The 22741-nt window shown below is 49.0% G+C and overlaps 1 protein-coding gene across 3 annotated transcripts in view; it reads right to left on the bottom strand.

Moving 5' to 3' along the window:
- Positions 1-1308: 1308 nt before the first annotated feature.
- The window catches only part of OLFM1 (olfactomedin 1), a 34346-nt gene continuing 12913 nt past the window's right edge, over positions 1309-22741 (bottom strand). For all 3 annotated transcript variants that reach the window (XM_050907817.1, XM_050907815.1, XM_050907816.1), the window contains 5 exons: positions 21861-22010; positions 16240-16395; positions 13562-13781; positions 6254-6360; positions 1309-3054 (listed from right to left, as the gene is read on the bottom strand). In XM_050907817.1, the coding sequence (XP_050763774.1) occupies positions 2380-3054; positions 6254-6360; positions 13562-13781; positions 16240-16395; positions 21861-22010 (1308 nt within the window). In that variant the 3' untranslated portion in view covers positions 1309-2379. The remainder of the gene's footprint in view (positions 3055-6253; positions 6361-13561; positions 13782-16239; positions 16396-21860; positions 22011-22741) is intronic.

Raw genomic sequence — 22741 nt, 5'->3', positions numbered from 1 at the left:
CTGCTTCTCTGTTTGGAAAGGAGGCAACAACGGTCTAATGACACTGGAGCAAGCCCTTTGCAGCTTGCACAGGTACCAGGTATCCCTGCTGCCCACGAGATCCAGCTCAGTGGGTTCCTTGGGTGGGCAGCGAAGGCAGAACGGGTCCTGTCCCTTCGCCTGGGGCTGGCTGTGGCATGGGAATTGCTGAATACTGCTCTCCTTGGGGCAGAGGGGAGAGATGGGACCCACATCGCATACCAGAGGAGAGATGGGACCCCACATCCCACACCAGAGGGAGAGACAGGACCCCACATCCCACACCAGACAGCGGCAGCAGAATGAAGCTGCCGGTGGTGCTGGATTCCCAGTAAAATGATCCCTGCCATGGGGAGAGCATACGGTGGAAGTGTGTAAGGGGAGAGCGGGGAAGTGCAGGATTTATTAAAGGTGGTTGAGAAGAGCATGTTAGCATCCAGCATCTTAAGCTTCAAAATACCAAGAGCTTTAGGAGCGTTCAGCTGGAAAAGTGCCTCGGATCATTTCAAGGTGTGTGCTGCGGTACTGCAGTATCCTGCAACGCTGTGAGGCCCCTGCTTTGGCAGAAACAAGAGGAATGATTGTTGAGTGCTCAGGCCCCAACAGTAATAGTTGCTCATTGTAATAAGCATCGCAGTGCTAGCTGCGTTAAATGGAAGGAGATTTTTACTAACACCAGACTATAGCAAATTCAGGATGAGAAGCACTCTAAGCATCCGAGACGGAAAGTGATCCAACTACACCCAGCGGTCCGAGGCACCGTGCCTCCAACTCTGACGAAAGCGACAGACGACACAATTTCCTCCTGTTGTAGCACTGACACCAAACGCTGTCACCCCCCGACCCCGCTCCGCCGTCAGCCCGGGGTGGGGAGGTGGCTGAGCACAGCGCTGCGGGCAGCCGGAGCCCCTGCCCGCATTAGCAGGCAGCAACACAGCCTCGCTGCAGCCGCCTTCGCTTCCCCTCGCAGCGGAGAGCAGCCGTAGGAGCAGAGGCAGGATTTTATCTCCTTGAAGCAGTATCTGCTCCAAATGCAAATGGGAAGGCAGTCCCGCTGCGTGAGCCCTACGGAGCAGAACACCAGACCCTCCATCCTCTCAGCCCCCGGCTCCTCGCTGCTGGCCCCTCCGGCTCCCAGCTGCAGCTACGCATCAGGTAATGCTCGATTCAAGATGTAAGGAAAGTCAGGACGGTTGCTCACCGATTACCCAAAAAACCCCACAATAATTCCTGTCACCCCTCCCCTAGACCTGGTCACTTGTACAGAGAAGACAATAAACAAAGCAGGGAAGTCTCCTAATATTTTTATTGTTCCTTAGATAACTGTGGATAGTACAAAGTTTTCCTCTTAAAAAAAATTAATTACCTTCACACTTCCATAAACAGGGCTTCCCATGGAATCTGATGCCACAGAATTTCCACAGAAGCGATTTCCAACCACCATAATGCTTTGTAGATAGTATAACAGTAAGAGAATATTCTTGTAATTATCAACATGAAATCGGTTATCTGTGTATAAGGGTGAACACTGATCTTTTTTTTCTTTTTAGAAACAAAACCATCATTTATTAATCCAAACTACATCATTGCATTTACAACATTCATTGCATAAACTGGACATACAAAGTTTTGCCACCTCTGGTAAATAACAGACATACATTATACAATATATTTGCTGAATACATAAGTTCAAACAATATGGGTACAACAACTTGTTCATAATACATACTTAAACCATCGTGTTTAATAGTTACTAAGACACAGATCCATGAGCTACTTCGGGTCTCAGCACAGTTAATCTAAGTGACAAGAACACAGTTGAGAGACAGTAGCTGCAATGGAAGGCGAAGAAAACTAACCTGTGACAGGTCTTGTTCAGACAGCGAGAGCTCCTCACGGGTCAGCTTTTTCTGCTTAGAAATACAAATCACACATCCATCACAGCTGACCGTGATGTCAGGAAAATGTCCATGCAACCCATACACTGAAGAGAGCGAGTCTCCCAAGGATAAACTTTCAACAGTCATTGCCTTACTTCTTTAGTATGTACTATAGGTTTGCTATCGGAACAGAAACAAAACAAAACCCCAAACTTAAGTGGTTCTTTAAGTGCAGTTCCAGCTGCAAGTACATGGTTATTCATGAGTCTATAACACAGGGCCAGACTTCTAGAAATGTAGAGGTAATGCTGATCTGTCAGGTTTATGCTGAATAATCCTCCATGACGTTGGTCTTAATTTTGGCAGCTGTTTATACATTTGCTTATTTAAAGTGTGTTTCCTTGATATTAGTATTTTTTTTAAATTAATTTCTCCCATTTTTCCTTTTTTTTTCCTAAATCAGTTTCTAAACAAGGATGGACTACAACTCGTCAGACCTGATGACGTGGAAGAGGGTGACATTGTAAAGTATTTGGTGCCCGTTGTTCCAGGCATAGAGGGCCCGATCCTTGGGGTTGTAGTCCAACATGGAAATGTGCGAGTACTTGTTTTGGAAGGGGATGTCGATGTACTCGTAGGTGGAGGCGTTGGTCTGGTAGGCATAGTGCACCTTGGTACCTCCTGAGTAGCCGTTGGTGACGTAGAGCGTGCCGCAGATGATGAAGGCCTCCCCGGCGCTGCGTTTCGGGTAGCTGGTGTTCCAGGTCTGGAGGCTCTGCAGGGTGTTGGGGTCCAACTTGCTGATGACGATGTTGCCCGCGTTCTGGTTGGTGGCGTAGACGGCCCACAGCCCGTTCTCATCCACCATGAGGTCAATGTCCGAGTGGCCACCCCAGGCATAGTGGTACATGTTGTTGTAGCCGGCATAATCCAGGCTGCGAGTCTTGAGAATGGTCTCTGTTTTCAAGTCAAACCTGATAATTATGTGGCTTTGGTATTTATTGAAATAGATAGAGCCATTGTAGACCACTTGACCGGTGCCCGACCACGGGTGAGGGAGACGGTGAGAGGTAAAATTGTCAGTATTCATGAAATCTGCCATGGATTTATATTCACGGACGAAGCGGTTGTTGTGGTAGCTGTCCATGTACCAGACCTGGGCAAGCAACAGAAACACGTGGGGTTAGAAAACAGCAGAGACCCGGCTGAGCCCTTTGCACATCACCCTAGAAACTGAGCTGGGAGTGAAATCCTGAGCAAGGAATCCAACCCACTGGAAAATGATGTGCCCAATGCCTGCCACCTACGCCCAGAAATAAACCCGATTTTTGGAACCCAAAATCAGCCAAGAAATCAACTGAATAGCAAAGCTTTCCCGGGGGGTAACCTGGTATCTCCTCAGGAAGCTGGGAGCTTAAGAGGTTCTCTGGGAGTGCTGCATGACTGGCACCGTCCTTCCAGAGGGCAATTAACGTCTTTGCTCTGGCTAAGCCCAGCATATTATGTTGGTGCCGCTTTTGCTTCCCGTAAGCCCCATCGTGGTAGCACTCAGTAAATTATACGAACTGCTGTGCAGAACTCCATTAATTTGGCATGCAGAAGCGATGGATGCAATCACTCATTGTCAAGGAAATTCAGGCAAAGTCCATATTGGTTTAAAAATCATACACTTCTGCATCAACAGCTGAAACCAAGGCCGCTAAAATATAAGAGACAAAGACATCAAAATCTTGCTATCGGTAGATGGGGGAGAGATTTTAGATCATCATTTAAGCGCCAGTTCACTAGGGACACTGTCTAGACTCCTTAAAAAAAAAAGCTTTTGTCATATGAAACCAATTCCGAGGCAAATGACAAAGCTGTGCAGTTAATATCAAGAAGAAATACCCAGCGAGTGACATTCTGTATGCAGTTGCTGCCTAAAAATAAGATAGCTGCTGTTTGTAGAAACTGTTTAGGAAGGAGAAAAAGTAAATTAAATAGCAAGACAGAAGCCTTTAAGGATGCAGATTTGGGTAATGTTGTAGTGCAAACTTCTTTTGCAGCCCCCTTGCAAAATCTGATAGTATTGTCTCTGCAATATGGCTGTCTCCAGGGTCCCTTAGCAGAGCAGACAAACATTTACACACGGTGTGTGCACGTAAACTGCTTTTGGCTGCTGCATTTGAAAGGCCAAGTGGGGTCTGCAAACTCTTTGTAGGGAACTTCAGCCCTCCGTCGTTACCTCCCTGGAAACACTGCAGGGGTGGGGAATGAACTTGTGGCAAATGGCTCTGATCTTCACACCTCCGCTGTGGGCTTGAGGATGGCTGCAAAAGCACCACAGAAAAACCACACGTGTCCCTGAGCCCACGGCAGAGCGGTGCCTGCAGCCTGGGAGAGCTTCTGCTGTCAGACGTGGCGCTGGAAAGCATTCCTCACTTAATGAAACGCCTGCGTTCAACTAAACCAGCTTGGGAAATTACAAAAAAAACCCCTCAGAAAACTGATTGTCACTCTGCTGCTCCCATTTCATTACTTGGTACTAAAAAATTACGCATGCCAATGCATCGTGCTGAGTTTTGAGAGAGACGAAGAGAAGCCCAGAAGAGCAGAACCCCCTATCATCACGCTGGGGCTGCAAGGTGGCAGGACCCAAAGGCATTTCACGCTTTGGAGAAGCGGAGATTGACGCATAGCAACGTCTCATCGCACCGGCTGGCTTTGAGCAACCTTCTCCTGCCAATACACATCAATCCCGGCGCTCAGCATCCACCTGCTGCCTCGCCGCCGGGCTGCTCCTGCGAGACTCGCAATTTTCCCCAGTTGTGTTCAATGATTTCATGACACGAACAAATGACCGTACGAACCACCAAACACCTCCTGGGGCTTGGCGACATAAGATGGATATGATAAACTGCCCATCTCTCCCCGTTCCCAGTTTTCCACTCTGCTGGGCAGCCAATGAAGTTCACTTAATTGTGTGTTTCTAATAAAATTCACAGTAGATTTATATATTATATACACATACATGCTTGTGAAGCTTGAGCTACAGTCCAGAGAAAACTGCTTGTCTACTCTCACAACAAAAATACACTGCAGAAAAAGGCACGGGTAAAAAAAATATTAAAAAATACTGGTTTGAGACAAAACTCTCTGAAGACATGGAAAGACCTTTAGCATTTGATGAACCAGCTTCAGCTGCAACAGGCCTGACTCTTCCTTCACAGATGATAAACCACGTTAGTGCCGAGGGATGCAGCAAACACAGCCCGAAGGGGACAAGTCTGTCCCCTCTCTTGAGCAAAACCAAGATGTGGTGTGGGTAAAGTCTTCCCATCTCATTTCATAATTAGGATCTTATTGGGCCTATAGGTGAAATTTTGTTTAATAACTGTAAAATATGGAGGTGTTGTATTGGGGAACCACTGCCAACCAGTTGGCTGCTGGAGGGAAAGAGCCCAACATCTCAAGTCACCGCTGCTTCATTGCTTGCACATCCACGGGCAAATGGAGCCACCCCCAGGGGTGGCTTCTCCAGAGCATCCCTCGTCCTCTCTTAGCTACAGAAAGCCGATCACAGGGCAAAGCTCTCAAAATAGCTGCCCCGATACAGCCCTTGCTGGTGCCTTCATCCTTTGATGAAGGATGCTGCATGCAGAAGGGAATTACCGTGCAGCCAAACTCTGGGGTTTTTGGTTTTTTTCGCTGCCTGCAAATCCTCAGCAAACACTCGAGATATTTTCCATTCCATGGATTGGAAACCTGGATTGATTTTCGGCCAGTCATTGGCCTCCTACCTCCTTGGGATCAAAATTGAATGGTCTGAATGGAAAAAAAAAAGACTAAAACAAAGCAAAACAAATCTCTCTCTGGCTGCAGCCAGTTAATTCCTCACAACAATGAAGGTGGAGGATGGAGGACAAACGCAGTCAGATGACATTATCGGAGGCACCGGCAGCAGAAGAGCAGGAGGGACCGGGACCACGCATCCTCTGCTCGGCCCCAGCTCCCTCCTGGCTGCCAAACCCAGACAAGAAACCCAACATTTGATTTTCCCTCCCACGGGGGGCACAGACCTCATGGTGATGCTTCCGAGACCATGCACACTCATTGCTGCAGTGAGTTTCACCTGCTCTGGGAAGGGACCACTGCACGGGGCTGCTCAGTCCCCTCCTCATCCTCCCTCCCTGCGGGATCCTCGTCCCCCTCCCACTGCAGAGGAGGCCAGCAGAGCCCTGTGAGATGAATTAGGACCCTCCACAGGCTTCATGGGACACAGCCTGGGCTTCGATGCTTGCATGTAATGAGTTTTCAATGACCTCAGCTGCATGGGTGGAGGTGGGAACACAGGGACGAAGCTGTTGCGGTCTTACCTTGTTCTCTCCCTCGGGAGCGAGAGGATCCGTCATCCACGATCCGAACCTGGACCCCGAGGTTTTAATTGTGATTGGGTCACTTATTCCCGTCAGCTTGCCACAAGCTGAAAAAGAGTGCAAGGCTGGTGAGCACCACGTCAGACCACCGCCGCGGCTCGTTTGGCGGTGGGTCTTTGCCAGCCAGCCCTGAAGCCCTGATGAGGGGCACCAGAGCCGGCCACCACCCACACTGCTCTGCCCGCTGCTCTCCGCCACTGATGGGCAGCTCTGTTTTTATTTAATTAGAGGTAATTAGGCCAAGAACAACTGTCGGATGCTTTTGTTTGTTTCATGCCTCTTAATAACAATTGTCCTTATCACACTGCCCCCAAGAAAACAAGCTTTCCTGAACCAGCCGTGCTGCCAATGTCGCAGAATAGAAAATGAGAAGAGTTAGTCAGGGTCAAGCAGCCAGGTGGAGAAATTAGCTGAATAGCTCTGCTCAATTCTGCTATGATAGAGTGGGTGCAGCCAAGATAAAAAGAGAGACATGTCTATTCCAGCCCTGCTGGAAACATGCATTTGTTACAGGTTATGCAAAGGAGAAAAAGAAAAAAAGGTGGGAAATTATACGCAATATAAATCTCTTCCCTGCAAAGACCATTTACGGGCTTCTACCAGCCACCTTCTCTGTTCCCTATTGTGTCTGCACACTTAGGAGACACTAATGAATTCACCAGTCTCCTCCCGTCTCCTCTGCCAGCCTGGGCTTCACCAGCTCCAGGAGAGGAACCCAGACACAGCAGGATGGAAGGCAGGAGGTGGGGTGTCCCTCGGGAGCTGCCCCAGGAATCCTGCCCAGACTCAGCATCACCACAACAGGGACGTGCACCCGCACAGCGCTGCGAGCCAGGTTTTGAAGCATACTCAGGTGCTCCACACCGATGATTTCATGCCATTGAATTCAGTGGGCATGTCAGCACATTTGCAAGCCCAGCTAAGTGCCTCGCTGTGTTTTTTGGCCCTAAATACAAGGTGAAGCAGCGGCACCTCTCCTCCAGCTTGCCATGCCGTCTGCCCGTGGCAACTTGCTTCCCTTCCATGGTTCTGTCCCCTGACACTGAACCCAGCACTCCTCTGGGGATGCCTGTGAACAGACACCTGCAACGCTACAGCCTCAGCCATACGCTGAGTCCCTATTTCCAACGATATCCCCGAGTTTCAGCAGACTGCCACTCTGGTCTCCTGCAACACCAGCATTTTAGCATATGTGCGCTAAGGAATGACAGGCGAAGAGACGAAGATGCCGCGGGAGGGACTGGGGGCTGGTGTTGGATGGTCTGTGGCTACAGGAGCACTCATTTAAAACCCAGACCCATTCAGCGCAGAGCTGGTCCTGCAGCAGCATCTCCTGAGCAAGACAAGCTAAGGTCAGCGGCACCAGGGGGACAGCCACAACCTGAAGTTCAGAAGGTGTTTCCTGACTTCTCCTTTTTGACGTGGAAGCCTCCGGCAGGTCAGGGAAGGGGAAGGTGGCGGTGCTGGGACGGAGCGGCTGCTCTGGGTGCTGGGTTTGCAGGTTGAGCTGCGGCTGCACTGTGGTACGGATGGCCCCGCTGCTCAGCGGGGGGGACCCAGGGCCGGGGCCACAGGTGGGAGCCCGTGGAGGTGCTGCTGAAATGCAGGCAGAGCTCTGCCAGCTCAGGACAAGGTCCTTCTGCTCAAAATTACCAAGTAGAATCATAGAATGGTTTGGGTTAGAAGGGACCATTAAAGGTCATCTAGTCCAACCCCTCTGCCATGAGCAGGGACATCTTCAACTAGATCAGGTTGCTCAAAGCCCCATCCAACCTGACCTTGAATGTTTCCAGTACGTACGCTCTGCGGTATCTCTTAGCTGCCTCTCTCCTTAGGCTGCTCTCATCTGCCCCTTTATATTCCTGATCACGGCCACAGGACACATCCACCTACCTCAGCTCTGAGCTGCAGGCAAAGGGGCATAAAATAGATGAAGATATTCTTGATATGCACCAGCATGACATGGCCAAAAGGACCATCAGTCTTCCCACAGCCTTCAGACACCAGGCAGATAAAGAGAGATCCCACCAAAAAGCAGAGAGCTTTCCTGGCCTCACTGAGACATGACGTATGGGAATTTGTCCTCCTGCCTGTTTGATGCCTTCAAAACCTCTCAGCTCAGGAGGAGAGCAAGGTATTGACAAAGGGATGCAACGGGTTAAAATAATAAATGCTTAATGTCTTGAAAATTCCACTGGCAGAGGACCAGCCTTCCTCTAATCACAGATCTGCTCAACGCTGCCTTCCATTATCGCAGCCCTACATTGCTGTCACTTTATCTCTTTTCTTCCATTTCCCTGGAGAGAAAGGTTGTATAAAAGCTCATTGATTTAAAAAAAAAAAAAAGTAAAAAAAAAAGCAGCAGCAGCTGATAAGGGTAAACTAGTGTTGTTTGCAAGTAGTGAGGCTACATCTCATAAACGTTTAGCTGGAGGCACATTCACAACAGTTCTTCAGCAATGCAAGAGGGTTGCTCTTACACAGGGCAAGGTGTTTTCTTTCTTGTTGTAAATCTATCATAGGCACTCAGATGCTCGGGGGAAAGTTTAAAATGGATCCTTTAAGGCCCCTAGTTAGCTAGGTCCCTGCAGCTCTCATGGGCTTACCACCCAGGGGTGGACAACTACAGCCTCTGTGATCCTCATTCACCTGTCCGTTCCTGATGAGATCCACACCACACTCTAAACACCACCAGCTTTTCCCCCCCCTTCTATGAGGGCAGCAATCATTAAAGGCAGAAAGATTACTCTGCTGGCGGCAGACGGGACTCTCTTCTGCTTCCCTTGGACATGTCACAGCTTGAATCGGAGCAGTAGCTCACAAGACAGGATTCTTGCATCTCCCCATGCTCTAGCACGAAGCAGCAGCCTGCACAGCCTCGAAGCACCCACCAGCAGCACCTGCCAGTCTCAGCAGTGCTCTCCTCTGCAGGAGAGGAGCTGAGCATGGGGCGGTGGGTTGGGAGCAGAGCTGGGGCGAGAGCCTAAGATGCCCAGCATCCAAGTCCTTCCTCTGTCAGACTCTACTGACTCGCACAGGGGAGTTTTTAAGCCCTGGCTGTGATTGCCCTAAAGCTGCTGCCTGACTGCCCAGCAGAGCCCTGCCCCAGGCAGCCCAGCACCCATGGGTGCTGAGCCTTTTGCAGCAAACCTGCTCTCTCGTTGCGATGGCAGGAGCATGGGATGCTACGGGCATTTCAAGTCACTCAGGGACGAATGTGCAACAGGAAAGTGTGACCTGGTGCTCATCCATGAGTCCAGGACACAGGGGAAGACTGTGAGCAGCAGCTTTCAGGGCATGCATAGAGGATCTGTTTTCACTCCAGTTTCCCCAGCACTATTCAGGTCCCTGGACCTGTGGCCCACGGGGGCCTGCATGTCCCTGTTCCTGGAAACCAGCACAAATCAGCCTCTTCCCAAGTGACCCTCCAGGCTGACCCAGCCAACTGCCTCCGACCTGCCCTCCTGCAGCTCAGCAGAGCAGCAACGAAACACCACCTCCATGCACATAGCCCCTTCCTCCAGCTGCACGAGGAATTTTCCAGCAGGAGAAGACACGCTTTCCTCCAGCCAGTTACAACGAGCGCTACCATCCTCCCAGGATACTAACACCTCCGCTCCATATTTCTCCTAAGATCCAGCCCACAAGCGATGTTTAGCAGCTCAGCAGCAATTTATCCACCAACGCAGCCACCGCGCCGACACCAGCACCGTCTCCTTCTGGACTCCACAGTTCTGCTTGGGCTGCTGCTGCTACAGCCGAGCGCCTTCCCTGCTGGGGCTTCCCACCAAGCCGAGGTCTGATCCCCCCCCATCCCGGTCCCAGCTCTCTGCAGCAGGGATGTGGCTGCCGCGGTTGGGTCGTGCCCTGCCCTCGCCTCTGTTGCCTGGCTGGGAGCCCCCCCATCCCAAAAACATCTGGGACAGGCTGGCAGGGCTCTGCCCCCGTCCCTGCGCCAGGATTGTGAGCTGGGATTTTTTGCAAGGGTCAGGGAAAGCCCGTGCTATCAGGCAAACGTGAGCCTGTGGAGCGCAGCCGAGTTAAATTCCCCCTCGAATCAAGGAGTGACAACCTCTCCACTCCTCCAAGGCTCCTCTTAGGAACATTAATGGAAACGTTAAAATCCCTGTATAAATAGTGATCTTTAAGAGTGTAAACAGAATAACAGATTGAACGTGCCATTATTGATTTTTTTTTCCCTTCACACACATGCCAGAGTCAGGAAGTGTTTTCACTATTGATCCATCAATAATGTTTAGGAAACCCAAAATGCAAAACAGGACCTTGTCTGAGGAAAATGCTGCTGCACTGTTGAGCATCAGTGCTTCCTGGAAGATGGGGAGAGGTGAACCGGACGGGTACATGGCACATCCCCTCCCCTTCCCTTGTCCCGTGCTGCTCCCCGATCCTGTTGCGGGCACTCTAAGCTGTATCCTGAGCTCTAGCAAGTGAACACGCACCAGGTGAGCAGCATTGCTGGCCCATGCAGGAGCAAATCTAAGCTAAAACGTGCTACTTGAAACGTCAATGAATCCCTCTGAGCAGATAATTTGCAGCAAACAGCAATCCTCAGCAAACAGGGCCTCATTGTGTGACAGCAAAGTGTCTGTAAGGTTGTTACCCAAATTTAACTCAATTAACTACCATTTTCACTGGTTTACACTCTGGAGCAATAAACAACATTGGAAATTCAATCCGTGCTGTTTGCTGTTAAGCGACCAAAGAAATCACCCTCCTGGGCGAGCAGCAAACCCTCACGGGCGAACCCTTGCGAGACTCAGCATCCATCTCCGCGAGCACCCAGGGATGCTGCAATGCCCCAAGGCAGAAAAGCTGCCCTGACCCCACGGTCACAGGGAGAGCAAGAGGAGAAAGACGGGGCACAGCCAAAAAGCCCAAATAAAGCCTCAAAAAGATTCAAAAAAACCCCAAAATTTTCTAGAAAAAGTTGCCTGCAAGAGCTTGCCATCCTGGCTGCCTCAGTCGGTCTTACCTGGGCCACTGCCTTGGGTGGATGTTGCAACTGGAGGACCTGAGCACGAGGGGGATGTAATGAGCCAGGACATGGCCCAGAGCAGAACGGACTAATGGTCCAAGAGCAGACTCTCTTTTTGGAGCTACTTCTTCAAGTCTGCCCAGGGTCTGGGGGAAGATCATCACAGCTTCCCTGGCTCTGGTGGAGTCAGCCTGGGCTGGGCAGCTCCACCGAGGCTGGCTGGAGAGGGGCTGGGGGTCCAGGATGGTTTTGTCTAAAGAACTATCCCTGGGAAAGTACTTCTACAGCCCAGACTCAAATCCTTGGTCCTGCTGCTGTTCCCTCTCCCCATCACCCGCAGCTCCTCCTCATCTTCAAGAGACGGGCTGAAGGCTACGGATGCAGCAAGTGGATCCCTCCTTGGGCACCATCTCCTCTCATCGCACCCGCCTCTGCCTTCGGCAGGGGAGGAATGAGAAAAGCCGTTTGCAGGGCAGAGCTGCCCTGTGCTGGCGGTGTGGGGCTGCCGGGGGGTTTGCTATGTGACCTTGGTCAACCAGACACTCCTGGACCTGTTCTCCATCCTTTCTTATCTTACCCACTGCAGGACTGTCATTCCTGAGATGTCTGTACAGTCCCCACATGATAAAGCTCCAGCTATTAGGTACTGCTAACACAGAAAGCACCAAGTCATTACACCCTCGATCATTTCTGTCCCCATTAAGCTTTCAGGGTGAAATTCAAGTGGGTGAGGACAAGGACAGGACTCCCCTGCCATCCCCCAACCCTGCTGCCTTCCCCGTGGCCATCACGGGGCGAGGAGAGGGACCGCAGACACGGTGCAGAAGGCGATGGCATGACTCGCCTCAGGCTGTTCTGCCCCCGAACCAAACCTGGGCACATCAGCGCTCATTAATAAAGGAGAAATCAGGCTCTGCCCTCTCACTTAGCTGGGGCAGGGGGGGTTATACCTGCCCGCCGGGCAGCTCCCCGGGGGTATCTCGGTGCGTGACTCACTGCACGCTCGTAGTTCAAGTACCTCTGAGCATCCAGGCTTACGTGGAAATTCACTTTCCGAGATTTCAAGTGAGAGGTAGCTTATAAGGGACATACAAAGTATCAGAGGACAGGATGGAAATGCAGGGGGAAATACAGGGGAGGCGGCTGCTTACAGAAGCGTGGAGGCATCTAGAAACAAGCAAAAGCAATCCCACCAGCAGAGACAAGAGAGAAACAAAGCGTTACCTTGCCAAGGACATAAAGTGCTCAGAAGAGATCTGATCTTCCATGAAGTTACCTGAGAGTGTAATTTCATATGTGCTACCAAAATAGACTGCAGAGCAGTTAATGTGTTTAGATTATCTAAATTGCTTAACAAGAAAGTCAATAACGTAAGTAGAAATTAAATCAAGTCAGAGCTAGGCCAACAAATGGTGGGGAGACTTCTTGCAGCTGCGGAAGGCAGTGCCCTTCTTCCCCCCTTCTCCACCCTCTGTTTGGGGTCAGACGCTGGGTTTTGCTACAGCTGTGTCTCCCCACAACGGACCCACAGTCTTCAGTCAATTAATACTCTCTGAATGAGATTACAGATGAATCTCTCATGTTTTAGCATTGCTGGTTACTTGGCCTGATGAAAGGGGTTCCCTGCTCCCTCAGGGAATGGGAGAGATGGGGAGGATTTGTATCCTGCACAGTGGCATAGTCCGGACCAAACCGCGAACCCGCACCAGCTACATCATGCTCTTCTCAACAGGGATTTGCAAGATGCAAAAGGAAAGGAAAAAGGGAAACCGAGTCACAGCCTGCACACGCGCACACACACACACGCGCTGCTTAAAGCGGTGCGCAGAGACCTTTGCTGATGTGCCAGGTCCAGTTAGCAAAAAGATCGGACATTGATGCATAAGCAAAACGGGTGCATGTGTTTGCTTTGCATAAGCGTTATGTGCAATAGGCCACGCATTTACCGCATCTCACCGCCCACTTATGCAAACGCTGCAAAATGTCACATGCCTAGGTAAGGGCCCGATCCTGAAGCACTTACGCCATGAGCAACATCGGTCATGCAAGTACTCCTCAGCAGGACTACTCCCAAGATTAATGTTACTTATAGCATAAATATTTACAGGATCAAAGCTGGCTGTGCGAGCTCATCTCTTACAGCCAGGCCAGGCACAAGGAGATGTCCAGTCTAGCATCTCTGCCTCCAGACGGGATGCGTGGTTTAACATCGATGGTGTTTAGCCAGTGCCACCATGTTATTCTGAGCCTACCTAATTTTTGCATGCATGCACGAAGCCTTTCTTCAAGATTTGACACTCTGTTCTGAAGCTCTTCGTAGTCATAGGCGCCAATCTCTTCCTGGAGTTCGTTTAGAACTGACGTCAGATTCTGGACCTCCTCTTTAAACTGCAATACCAATTTTGCATCGGCTTTGTACTCTTCCAACACTGGTATCAAAGGCCTAAGTTCCTCCATTTTCGCTTTTATTGCCTGCAAGGTTAAAATAAGCTTGGTTCAGTGCTATGCGTGCAAAAATCTGCAACACTCTGCCTTGACCTGGTTGCTTCCTACGTGAGTGCAATGTTCATATCCCACAATCATTATCATTAAAATTATTTTAATTATTATTTTGGTCCAAATGATGTATTGGAAAGAACATATTAAACAGGCTGCAGAACACCAAAATATTTGGGAAAGGCCTTTATTTGTCATTTTTAGAATGCAACATCTTAGGGTTACATGCTTCAGATCACATACACAAAGAGTTCTTTTTTTTTTCTTTCCAAAAAATAAAATAAAATAATATATATATGCATTGACAAGGGTTTCAAACTATTCATGAAATGCATCTACAATTGCATGCAAAGGAAGATCTCGGTTGTGTGGTTCAAGGTTCCTTAGTGAGATATGGTGCTAATTTGGAAAATAATCAAAAAAATAAATGCATGGTGCAAAATGCTCTGTGGCCCTCTTTTCATGGTTACATGGGAGTGAACTGCTTCTTCAGTCACTGCAGCATTGAAAAAACTTGCTTTTAAGTTAGCCCTGTAAGCAAGAAAATGAAATACTGTTGAGGATCTAGCTCACTAACCTGCCTTATATAGATAGCCATTCATAGACAAATACTCTTACGGAACTAAAGAGAAAAAAAAAAAAACACAAGAGCTCCAAACCACTCACATTTTAATGCTGGCATTAGCAGAAACAAAATGCTGTGGCTGTTATTTAAAATCGTGCTTTGGAAGCAAATTAGACAAAAATTCCTTACTGTTTTTAGGCATGCTATAAAGAACATAAAAATCAAAGTCATTATCAAATTTATTTTGCAGAAACGAAGACTTTTTTTTTTTTAAATTAAATGAAGGCCTCGTTTAAAGGCACGGTATGCAGCATTTTGTTGAAGATGCTTTGCTCCAGCAGCTAATGAGCAGACATAAATATGCATGCACCTACCCATTAATGAAGCATGTTAGTATACACAGTGTACCTGGTGCTGCTTAAACTACTGCACAGTGGCCAAGTTCACAGCGCTCAGGGCTGTGACATCTGGCTGTCTGCTGAACCAGCGCAGGGGTGAACGGGATCAGAAATTACTTCTCCGCCTCACTTCTTCCCTTCCCATCCCCTCCTATTTAAGTCAAGAGGCTTTCCCTCCTGCGGTTTGCATGTGGGGAATATATTTATTTTCTTATTTACTTGCACTTCCCGGTGCAAGCTCCCTGGCAGGCAATGGGGAGGATTCAACTCATCAGAATGGAGGGGGGGGGGAAAAAAATAAAATTAAAAAAAAAAAAAAAATCTCATGCTGAAATCAGAAAGATGGTCCTTACATCCAGACTGCGGAGCTAAATTTAGGGTCCTGCAGTAACTGGAGATGAGGAGTGGAGGAGGTGGAGTTGGTGAAAAGTTTTAAGAACCTTCGTCCCAGCTTTTTATGATGTAATCTTGATATTTCAGTATTTAACATATCAATTAAAAAATTCTGCTTTAAAACACCAGCCAGCTGGGCAGCTGCCTGGAAATGAGGATGGGAATCAGCTGGGTGGCTGATCAGAAATGTCCCCAAACTTCACTAGAAATCTTCTCAATTTATTTTTTATATCTATCAATCCAAAGCATTACTAAAATTTAAGATTCCAAATATTGCTGACAGCCTCTTTTTGGCAATTTCATTTGTTCTCAGTCAAGTTCTTGAAAGTTCGACCATTGCTCGCAATGACAGGTTCATTTAAAAGGCTGGTATCTCTACTTCTCATTTGTATGACACCAGGACAAAACACGTATAATCCATCAGAAGGTGCTGGCTCTGCTGCCAACCCCGTTACCTCAAAATTGGACATTTGCACATCCTTGAGATGTGCAGTTTGCCAGCCCGAGGACAGCTGCAATAGCCGTACTTTTGGGGTTTGAGGGGGGGGTTTGATTTGTTTGATCGATTGCCCCATTGCTACAACCACCCCAAGGAGGGAAGCGATTTGGTGACAGCCCGTTGCGGTTTGCCACGTGCTGCAGAAATGTAACGGAGCCCCAGCTCCTGGATTTTCCCAAGAAACGGATCCCGGGCACGGCACAGGGAAGGGCTGCCTGGCCGTGGAGGGGAACCCACCTCGCCCTGACCTCAGCTGCCCCAAGGTCTCCCTGCAGACCCCCTCTCACAGAGCAATCCTACGCTGCCCTGTTTGGGGCACCCAGCTGGTTTGTGGGTACGGGAACACAGAGATTTATGCTTTTACCCTATAGAAAAACATATTGCGGCTGAGGATGCGATGCCGCAACCTGGATCTGGCCGTGCTTTGGACAGGAGGGAGCTGCACGGGTGGGCGGCTGCCAGCGCCGTGTATGACCGGACCAACGGCTACGTGAGCTGACGGGGACCAGGGCCAGTCCTGTGCGCACCCCGCTAAATCCCTGGCCACAGCTTCGTTAGCAGTTTGGAATGCAGACATACCTTAAACTGCCTTGCCAGGTGCTGCTTGTGGCTTTCTTCCACTTGCTTAAATTTTGATTCCAGTCCCCTCATCTGGTTTTCCATCTTCTCAACATACTGTAGGTCTCTTTGAGTCCGCCTGTCCAACACCTCTATCGACTGGGACATGTTTTGCACCTGTCAAACAAGAAGGGACTGATTAAGAAGGCGCTTCCCCAGCAGCAAAGCAGCCCCGCTCGCATCCCAACGCCGAACGCTGACCTTTTCCTACACAGTCAACAAAGCTAAAGGGTAACCAGCCTATGCATTATTTACTAGTTAATCAACAGCGCCTCATAGTATTATGACCCCATGCTCTAAAGGGGAGCAAACTGGTTTCATAAACATTTATTCTGCTGCGCTGCAGAGAATAATTTAACAATCACACATGCAAATAAGGGTTGTAGTCAAGGCTAAAATGCATCACTCACGATGGCCTCTTTGAGACGCTGGAGCGGCACTCACCGTCGCGTGAGGAGAGGCTCTTATTTGAGCAGAAGCACGTCTGACTATGAGAAATGCTTCTGCTGAGGTGCACATTACCATTTTTTCGTGTACGCAAGTGACACTTACTGATTGCCTAAGTGCAAACTTTACTCCCAGCTAGTAAAAACTTCATTATCCAAACAGCCCTACTGTTTATACAGCATCTGCCACAACAAATCCAGCTGCAGGTGAGGGCATCCTGAAGCTGGGAAGTACCGCAGGAGCTCCCGCTCTGCCTGGCCCCACTGGTGCCTGCCCAGTCGGGTGGTTGTGCCGCGTCGGCATCTTTTCTAGCCGCCCGATGCCGCATCCCCGCGGCTCCCCGCGCAGCGCCCATCTGGCCCTGCCGAAGGAATGATGCAAGAAGGTTGGCTGGGCTCATCGTGAGAAAAAGAGCTGAAGGTGTAAGGAGGGGAGGGAAACGATAGCTAGGCTGACCTGATTTTGAAGGCTGGCTGCCATCTGATTTATTAAGATATTCCCTTCTCTCTTTTTTCAGGCTAGGAGAGGGTAAATGAAGCTCTGACTTAGGCAGGCACTTAAGCACCTATTTAGCATTAAGCAACGGGTATAATTTAAGGTGTTTGCATCAGGGATGGTTGTGTTTGTACCACGGTTTGTACGTTACAGGGCTCAGCCCACAACTGGTGCTCCTGCCGCTGCCGCGTTACCCACAGAAATACGACTGTCGGCATTGGTAGGGATGACGCCTGCGTTTAAAATGAATCAGGCATCCAAGCATGCTGCTGCGTCAGGGCCCTCACGTTAAAGGCATCCTGGTTCAAGTCTCTTCATCTGTGGGCGTCTGAGCAAAACCCAAATGTGAGCCAGCACCGTCTCTGCGGATCTGCTCCGAGACACTTCCCAGAGCCAATGCTGCCACATCCGCTCCCGTCTCCGTCCTCGCCAAAGCCATGCGCAGACGGGCTGGGATGGGGAAAGAATGGTGCAAGTGCAGTATTTCCTCCAGCAAATCACACTGGGCTGCGACTTACCTCGAGTGACAGAGCAAGGGGAGGGCAGGACACCCGCCGGCAGCCAGGTCTCGGAGACTACTTGCTGAAACCAGCATAGGTCAAATGCCAACTTTGGTGTCTGCATCTCTGAAGTGATCAAAATGCCCATTGCTCATGCACGATGACAAGAAAACTATTACAGGGGACTATTAAAAATGTATGGACAACCTGTATTTCAAAGGCCAACAGTGAGGAAACATTTTGTACAACCAGTACAACTGCTCCAGGGGCCTAATGGTCTCCCTCAGCAAAGGTGAAGCTATTTTTAGTCTCTAAGTCCCAACACATCACCCAGAGATGAACCAGCACCCATCCTGACTACCACCAAGGACCTGCTCAGGGAGGTGTGAGGAGCAGGGAAGAGCAGAACAAGACCCTCTTGGTTTGAAGAGGAAAAGAGCAAACCTGAGATCAGCCTGAGCCCGTGTGGCTCCCATTTAGCCATGCCTCCCGCGGGGTACGTGAGCTCTCAGCGGACGCAACTGGGTGCTAATTTACCTGGGCTGGGTGTAGAGGAGTTTGAAGACCTCTCTCTACCCTGAGGCAGGAGGAGGGAAGTCTTAGACAAGCATGACTGGTCTGCAGATATTTTTATTCTGGTAATCCAGTCTATCCTCCTTTGAGTCGAGCTGTATCTACATAGCAGAATTGTTCCAATGAGTTGGAATAGGAATGACTTGTAGGGATCATACAAAATGGATCTCATTTATTCCACTAATGCCTAACCCCAGTTAAAGGCCAAGCTGCGGGCAATCAGAAAACAACATTTCTGTAATGATACACTGGTATCTGACCCCGCAGGGGCTGAGCGAGGCTCCGGGGCTCCTTACGCTGCCTCTTGGATGGTGGGGAGGGAGAGACAGCATCCGCTAGGAAATGAATCGGAGCATCTCGCTCAGGCTTCTGCTCTGAATCACCTCTGGAGGAGTCTGCCTCTCCTCTGACAGCAGAGGAAAATAGCCTCCTCATGTCTCTAAACTGAGACGCCTAAAATTAGCTGCTGTGCTATTTCGGGGATGTGTTTTACAAGTCCCGACTCTCACTATTTGTTGCCCATACTGTTTTCAACCAGGCAAGATTCTGGCCAGACTTGTAGAAAGTCAGTCTCCACCATTCCTGATCTCTGACAGCAGCGTGTGCTTCGTCAGCTGAAGATCTACTTGTTTTCCTTCTTTAGCATATTACACCCTTGATCCAGCAAAGTACTTTGGCACGTGATTAGATCTCAATGAGACTGTTCATAGCTTAAATTTAAGCATGTACATAAGAGCTCTAATGAACTGAGACCCAAGGATACTGTCTCTCGAATTCCCTCAGCTTCATCCATTAACCGCTGTCCTCAAACATCAGCTAAAATGCTTTTTGCCTCCATTGGTGGAGCATGCACTCTCAATGTGAAACCTCATTTTCCATCAAGCTAACGTGAGAGAGACACCCGCGATTGTCTTGGGGAAAAGAGTTAATTTTAGCATTTGGAATAGAAAATTGATACAAGTGAAACTTCCAGTGCTGCTGTTGTCATCTTGACACTGAGTTGTTTCAGAATTAAACCAGAGTAACAGAGTCAATATTGACCTGATGACCCTAGAAAGATTTACGTGGTCAAAGCCATGGTTTAAACCTTGCTCAAGCTTCCCCGTGGATCAGCCTTTCATGCCAGCTCAGAAAGGGCTGTTCTAAGCCTATCTTTGGGGTTCAAACTGGGATGAATCTTCAGCTTTGGGTAGCCGGACAAACTGGTGGAGCAATAGCATGAGGCATCTTGAGGGAGATTTTCATGGTCTACCAGAAGAATTAGCGGAGAGATGGACTCAGCCGATGGACCAGGACATGAAAAGTTCATCTTGTAAGGTCTGTAGAAGGTAAAGTGAAGGCTGAGAAGAGATGTAATTGTCCTCCCTATATACAGCTCGGAGTGAATATCAAAGGAACAAAAAGAACTGTTTAATCTGGAAATCAGTGCTGGCAAAGAATAAGAATTGGCAGGAAACCAAAAATGGTTTAACCATCAGAGGAGGAAGTCCACCCAGATAACAGGGCCAAAAAAAATAAATAAAAATCCATTTGAAGATAAAACATTATCTGTTTATGAACAGGATTTAGGTGATGTCTTGGTTTGGATGCAGTCCAAGATCTGGACTCAGCACCTGACACGTACAAGGCTGGAAGGACTCCGTGTACTCCAGCCAAAGATGAGCTCAGACACCTCGGTGTCAAAACACGGGCTGAACAGTTTGTGCGGTGGCGAGCAGACCTGGCTCACCTTACCTCACTTAACGCCTGCTCTTTAAACTGACGGGGTGCCCAGGATTCACTTGCGAGCAGCATGAACTGCTGCTTCTACTCATATGCCCGTGCCCATGTGTTGAGGGTAGATGGGGTCTTGGCAGCTTTGAACCTCAAAGTGCATTCAGCTGCTGAAGCCTCTGTGCGGAGATTGTCACTGAAGATGCTGTAAGTGGTTTGCGTACACACACATACACACGCACAAATGCAGCTTATTTCTTGCCCATAAAAGCAATGCCGCCTTATTTCCATAGGTGACTGCCAGGTCTCCTCCTTTGAAAATCCAAACACAATTACCTCTTTGACACATTATGCTTCTTCATCTGCTGGCAGAGAGAAATCAGGAGACGCGAGTTTTCCCATCACAAAGCTACAGTTAAAATGTCAGATGAGGAAGGAGTTTTCAGGTTTGAAATCCTTCCTGGGAAGCTGGAAGCTCTTCTCTGCAGTTGCATTTTCCTATAGGGATTATCATTTCAGCCTTCGTCAAGATCAGAAGTCTGGCACTAAGAGCCTATTCGTTATTTTGGGGTTTTCATATAGGTTAGCGTAGGAGTGAGATGCAGACAGATTAGCAGGCAGGTAACATATCCCCAGAACACATGCCTTGAAATACCACTCCTCCTTCACTTTATTCATTGGCAGCCAGAGAGCTGCATCAGGGAAAAATCACTGAGCACTTACACCCTCCGCACGGGAACTGATGCTATCCCAGGTCTCGTACGCCCAACTCGCCTGTCCGTTAGCAGAGGGCATCGGGTCAAATCCTGCTTGTTTGATGCGTATGAGCAGTTCTGGGAACGCGATGGCTCTCAGACGCCCGTGTCAGCTGCTAATATAACGCCTGCTGCCTCTTAGACAAATGTGCTGTTGGACCGATTGCCGCTATTGCTTAGAGAAATAAAAGCTTGAGCGGGATTATTTTTAGAAGCCTCTGACATACCAAAGAAGTGTTTTAGGGCTAAATGTTTCCTGCCTCACTTTATTGTCCTTATCACATAGGAAAATCAGTTAAGTGTAGGTCTAATATTGTTATGAGTGACTAATACATCAACTTCCTGAAAGCAGCAGCATAAAAATTATTTTGTCATGCGCAACACATGCCAACATAGCATTAGGGCGTGAGGGATAATTACATATCCAGCACAGGAGTCCACTTATATTTTAAAGAGAAGAGCACCATTTCACATGAAACAGCATTTCTTCAGTGAAATCTATTATCTGGAAAATTTCTTGTTATCGGGAATGTTTCCCTAATGAGATTCTTTGATCTCTTTGGACAGCAGACTATTAAAAACTAATCAAGTGGATGTCAACATTAGAAAGAAAACCACTAACTGTCATTTCTGTGCTATTTGATGTCGACAGCTTGTACTGTTTTATTCGACCTTTTTAATATCAGCTTGGCTAGGAATGCATGGGCTTTGGGTTTTTAATTCTATCTTCTCTCATCTTGTGGAGGCTCATCCTTTGAAACTGCTTGTCTTAATGTAATGGGGAAAAAAAAAAAAGAGTAAATTACTTTTTTTTTTTTTAGCGATATGGTTCAATATTCTTGCTTTGATCTCAGCAGTTTTAACTTGACCTTAGGCCACGGTCCCTTTTCCTCTGTGCCTCAGAAACACTTCGAGATTTATCCTCCCGACTGCGGCTGATTATTCCCCACTACACGCATGGGGACAACTACGGCACGGGAGGGCTGGCCCAAGGGGTCTGTCTTCCCTGGAAACCAAGGCTTAGCCCAGCTCGTTCGGGTTTTTACCCCCAACGTCATGCCAAACCAAACCACCTTTCCCAGAAGGGGTCAACCATTACCTTTTCTAATAGTTGTCTCAGCTGCTTTGTCCTGGCATCACGCGAGCACATCGTCTGTTGAGGTGCCACCACTGTGCATATACAACGTCCCTCGCTATCTTGGGCAGAGCTGTAGACCTGCCAGCTTTCCTCTGGGTTGGTAGGCAACACCTAATTAACACAGGGAAAGATGGGTTAAGTAAATGGGGGGAGGCCTGGCAGGGCCGTGGGAGGTGACGGGGGCTGAATGGAGGAAGCAGGAGGGATGTGGCAGATACTGGAGTGGTGCTGGAAGCGGAGGGAGGCTCCTCCGAGGGCCCAGCTGGCAAAATTTACTTGTAACGCAAAAATATGGATGGAGGACAAATAAAAGAAGGGTCTGCAAAGAAGAGCAAGAGCTGAAGCAAGAAGGCAACGCAAGTGGGAAAGCATGGACACGAGGAAAGCCACGAAGCAGCGAGGGTTGTAGCGTGCTGTAAGGCACCGAGCGCATTGGGGTGGGGAACCCGCTGCCCGGCTGTCGTTACAAAGCACTTGACTTCTCCTTGACACCGTGAGAAGGATGTGCCCGAGCTAGCAGTGAGGATACGGTGTCCTGGCTGAGGGCTGAGCTGTGATCAATGTGCCTCTGCAGAGCTCTCCAGGATCCGGCAGCAGGAAAATCACCTCTCCTGAGTAAGCCGACACCGGGAGTTATGTTTCCCCCCTTCCCTGCCAGACTCTCCTGGGGATGGGGAGCTTTACCAGACAATCATTTCCCTCCAAACGTTCTGCGGGTCCTGGGCAGGGAAAGCCCAGTGCCGTGCCCTGCGAAGCACGCCAGCAAAGAAGGGATGCGGTCCGGAGGGTAGGATCAGTGCCTCCGTCTGAGCTTCCAGGACACACAGCAGACAGGGAGCCCA

The sequence above is a fragment of the Gymnogyps californianus genome, chromosome 18, assembly GCF_018139145.2.
Source record: "Gymnogyps californianus isolate 813 chromosome 18, ASM1813914v2, whole genome shotgun sequence".
NCBI lineage: Eukaryota > Metazoa > Chordata > Aves > Accipitriformes > Cathartidae > Gymnogyps > Gymnogyps californianus.
The sequence above is the reverse complement of the archived record's forward strand: the minus strand, read 5'-3'. Positions and strand labels throughout refer to the sequence as shown.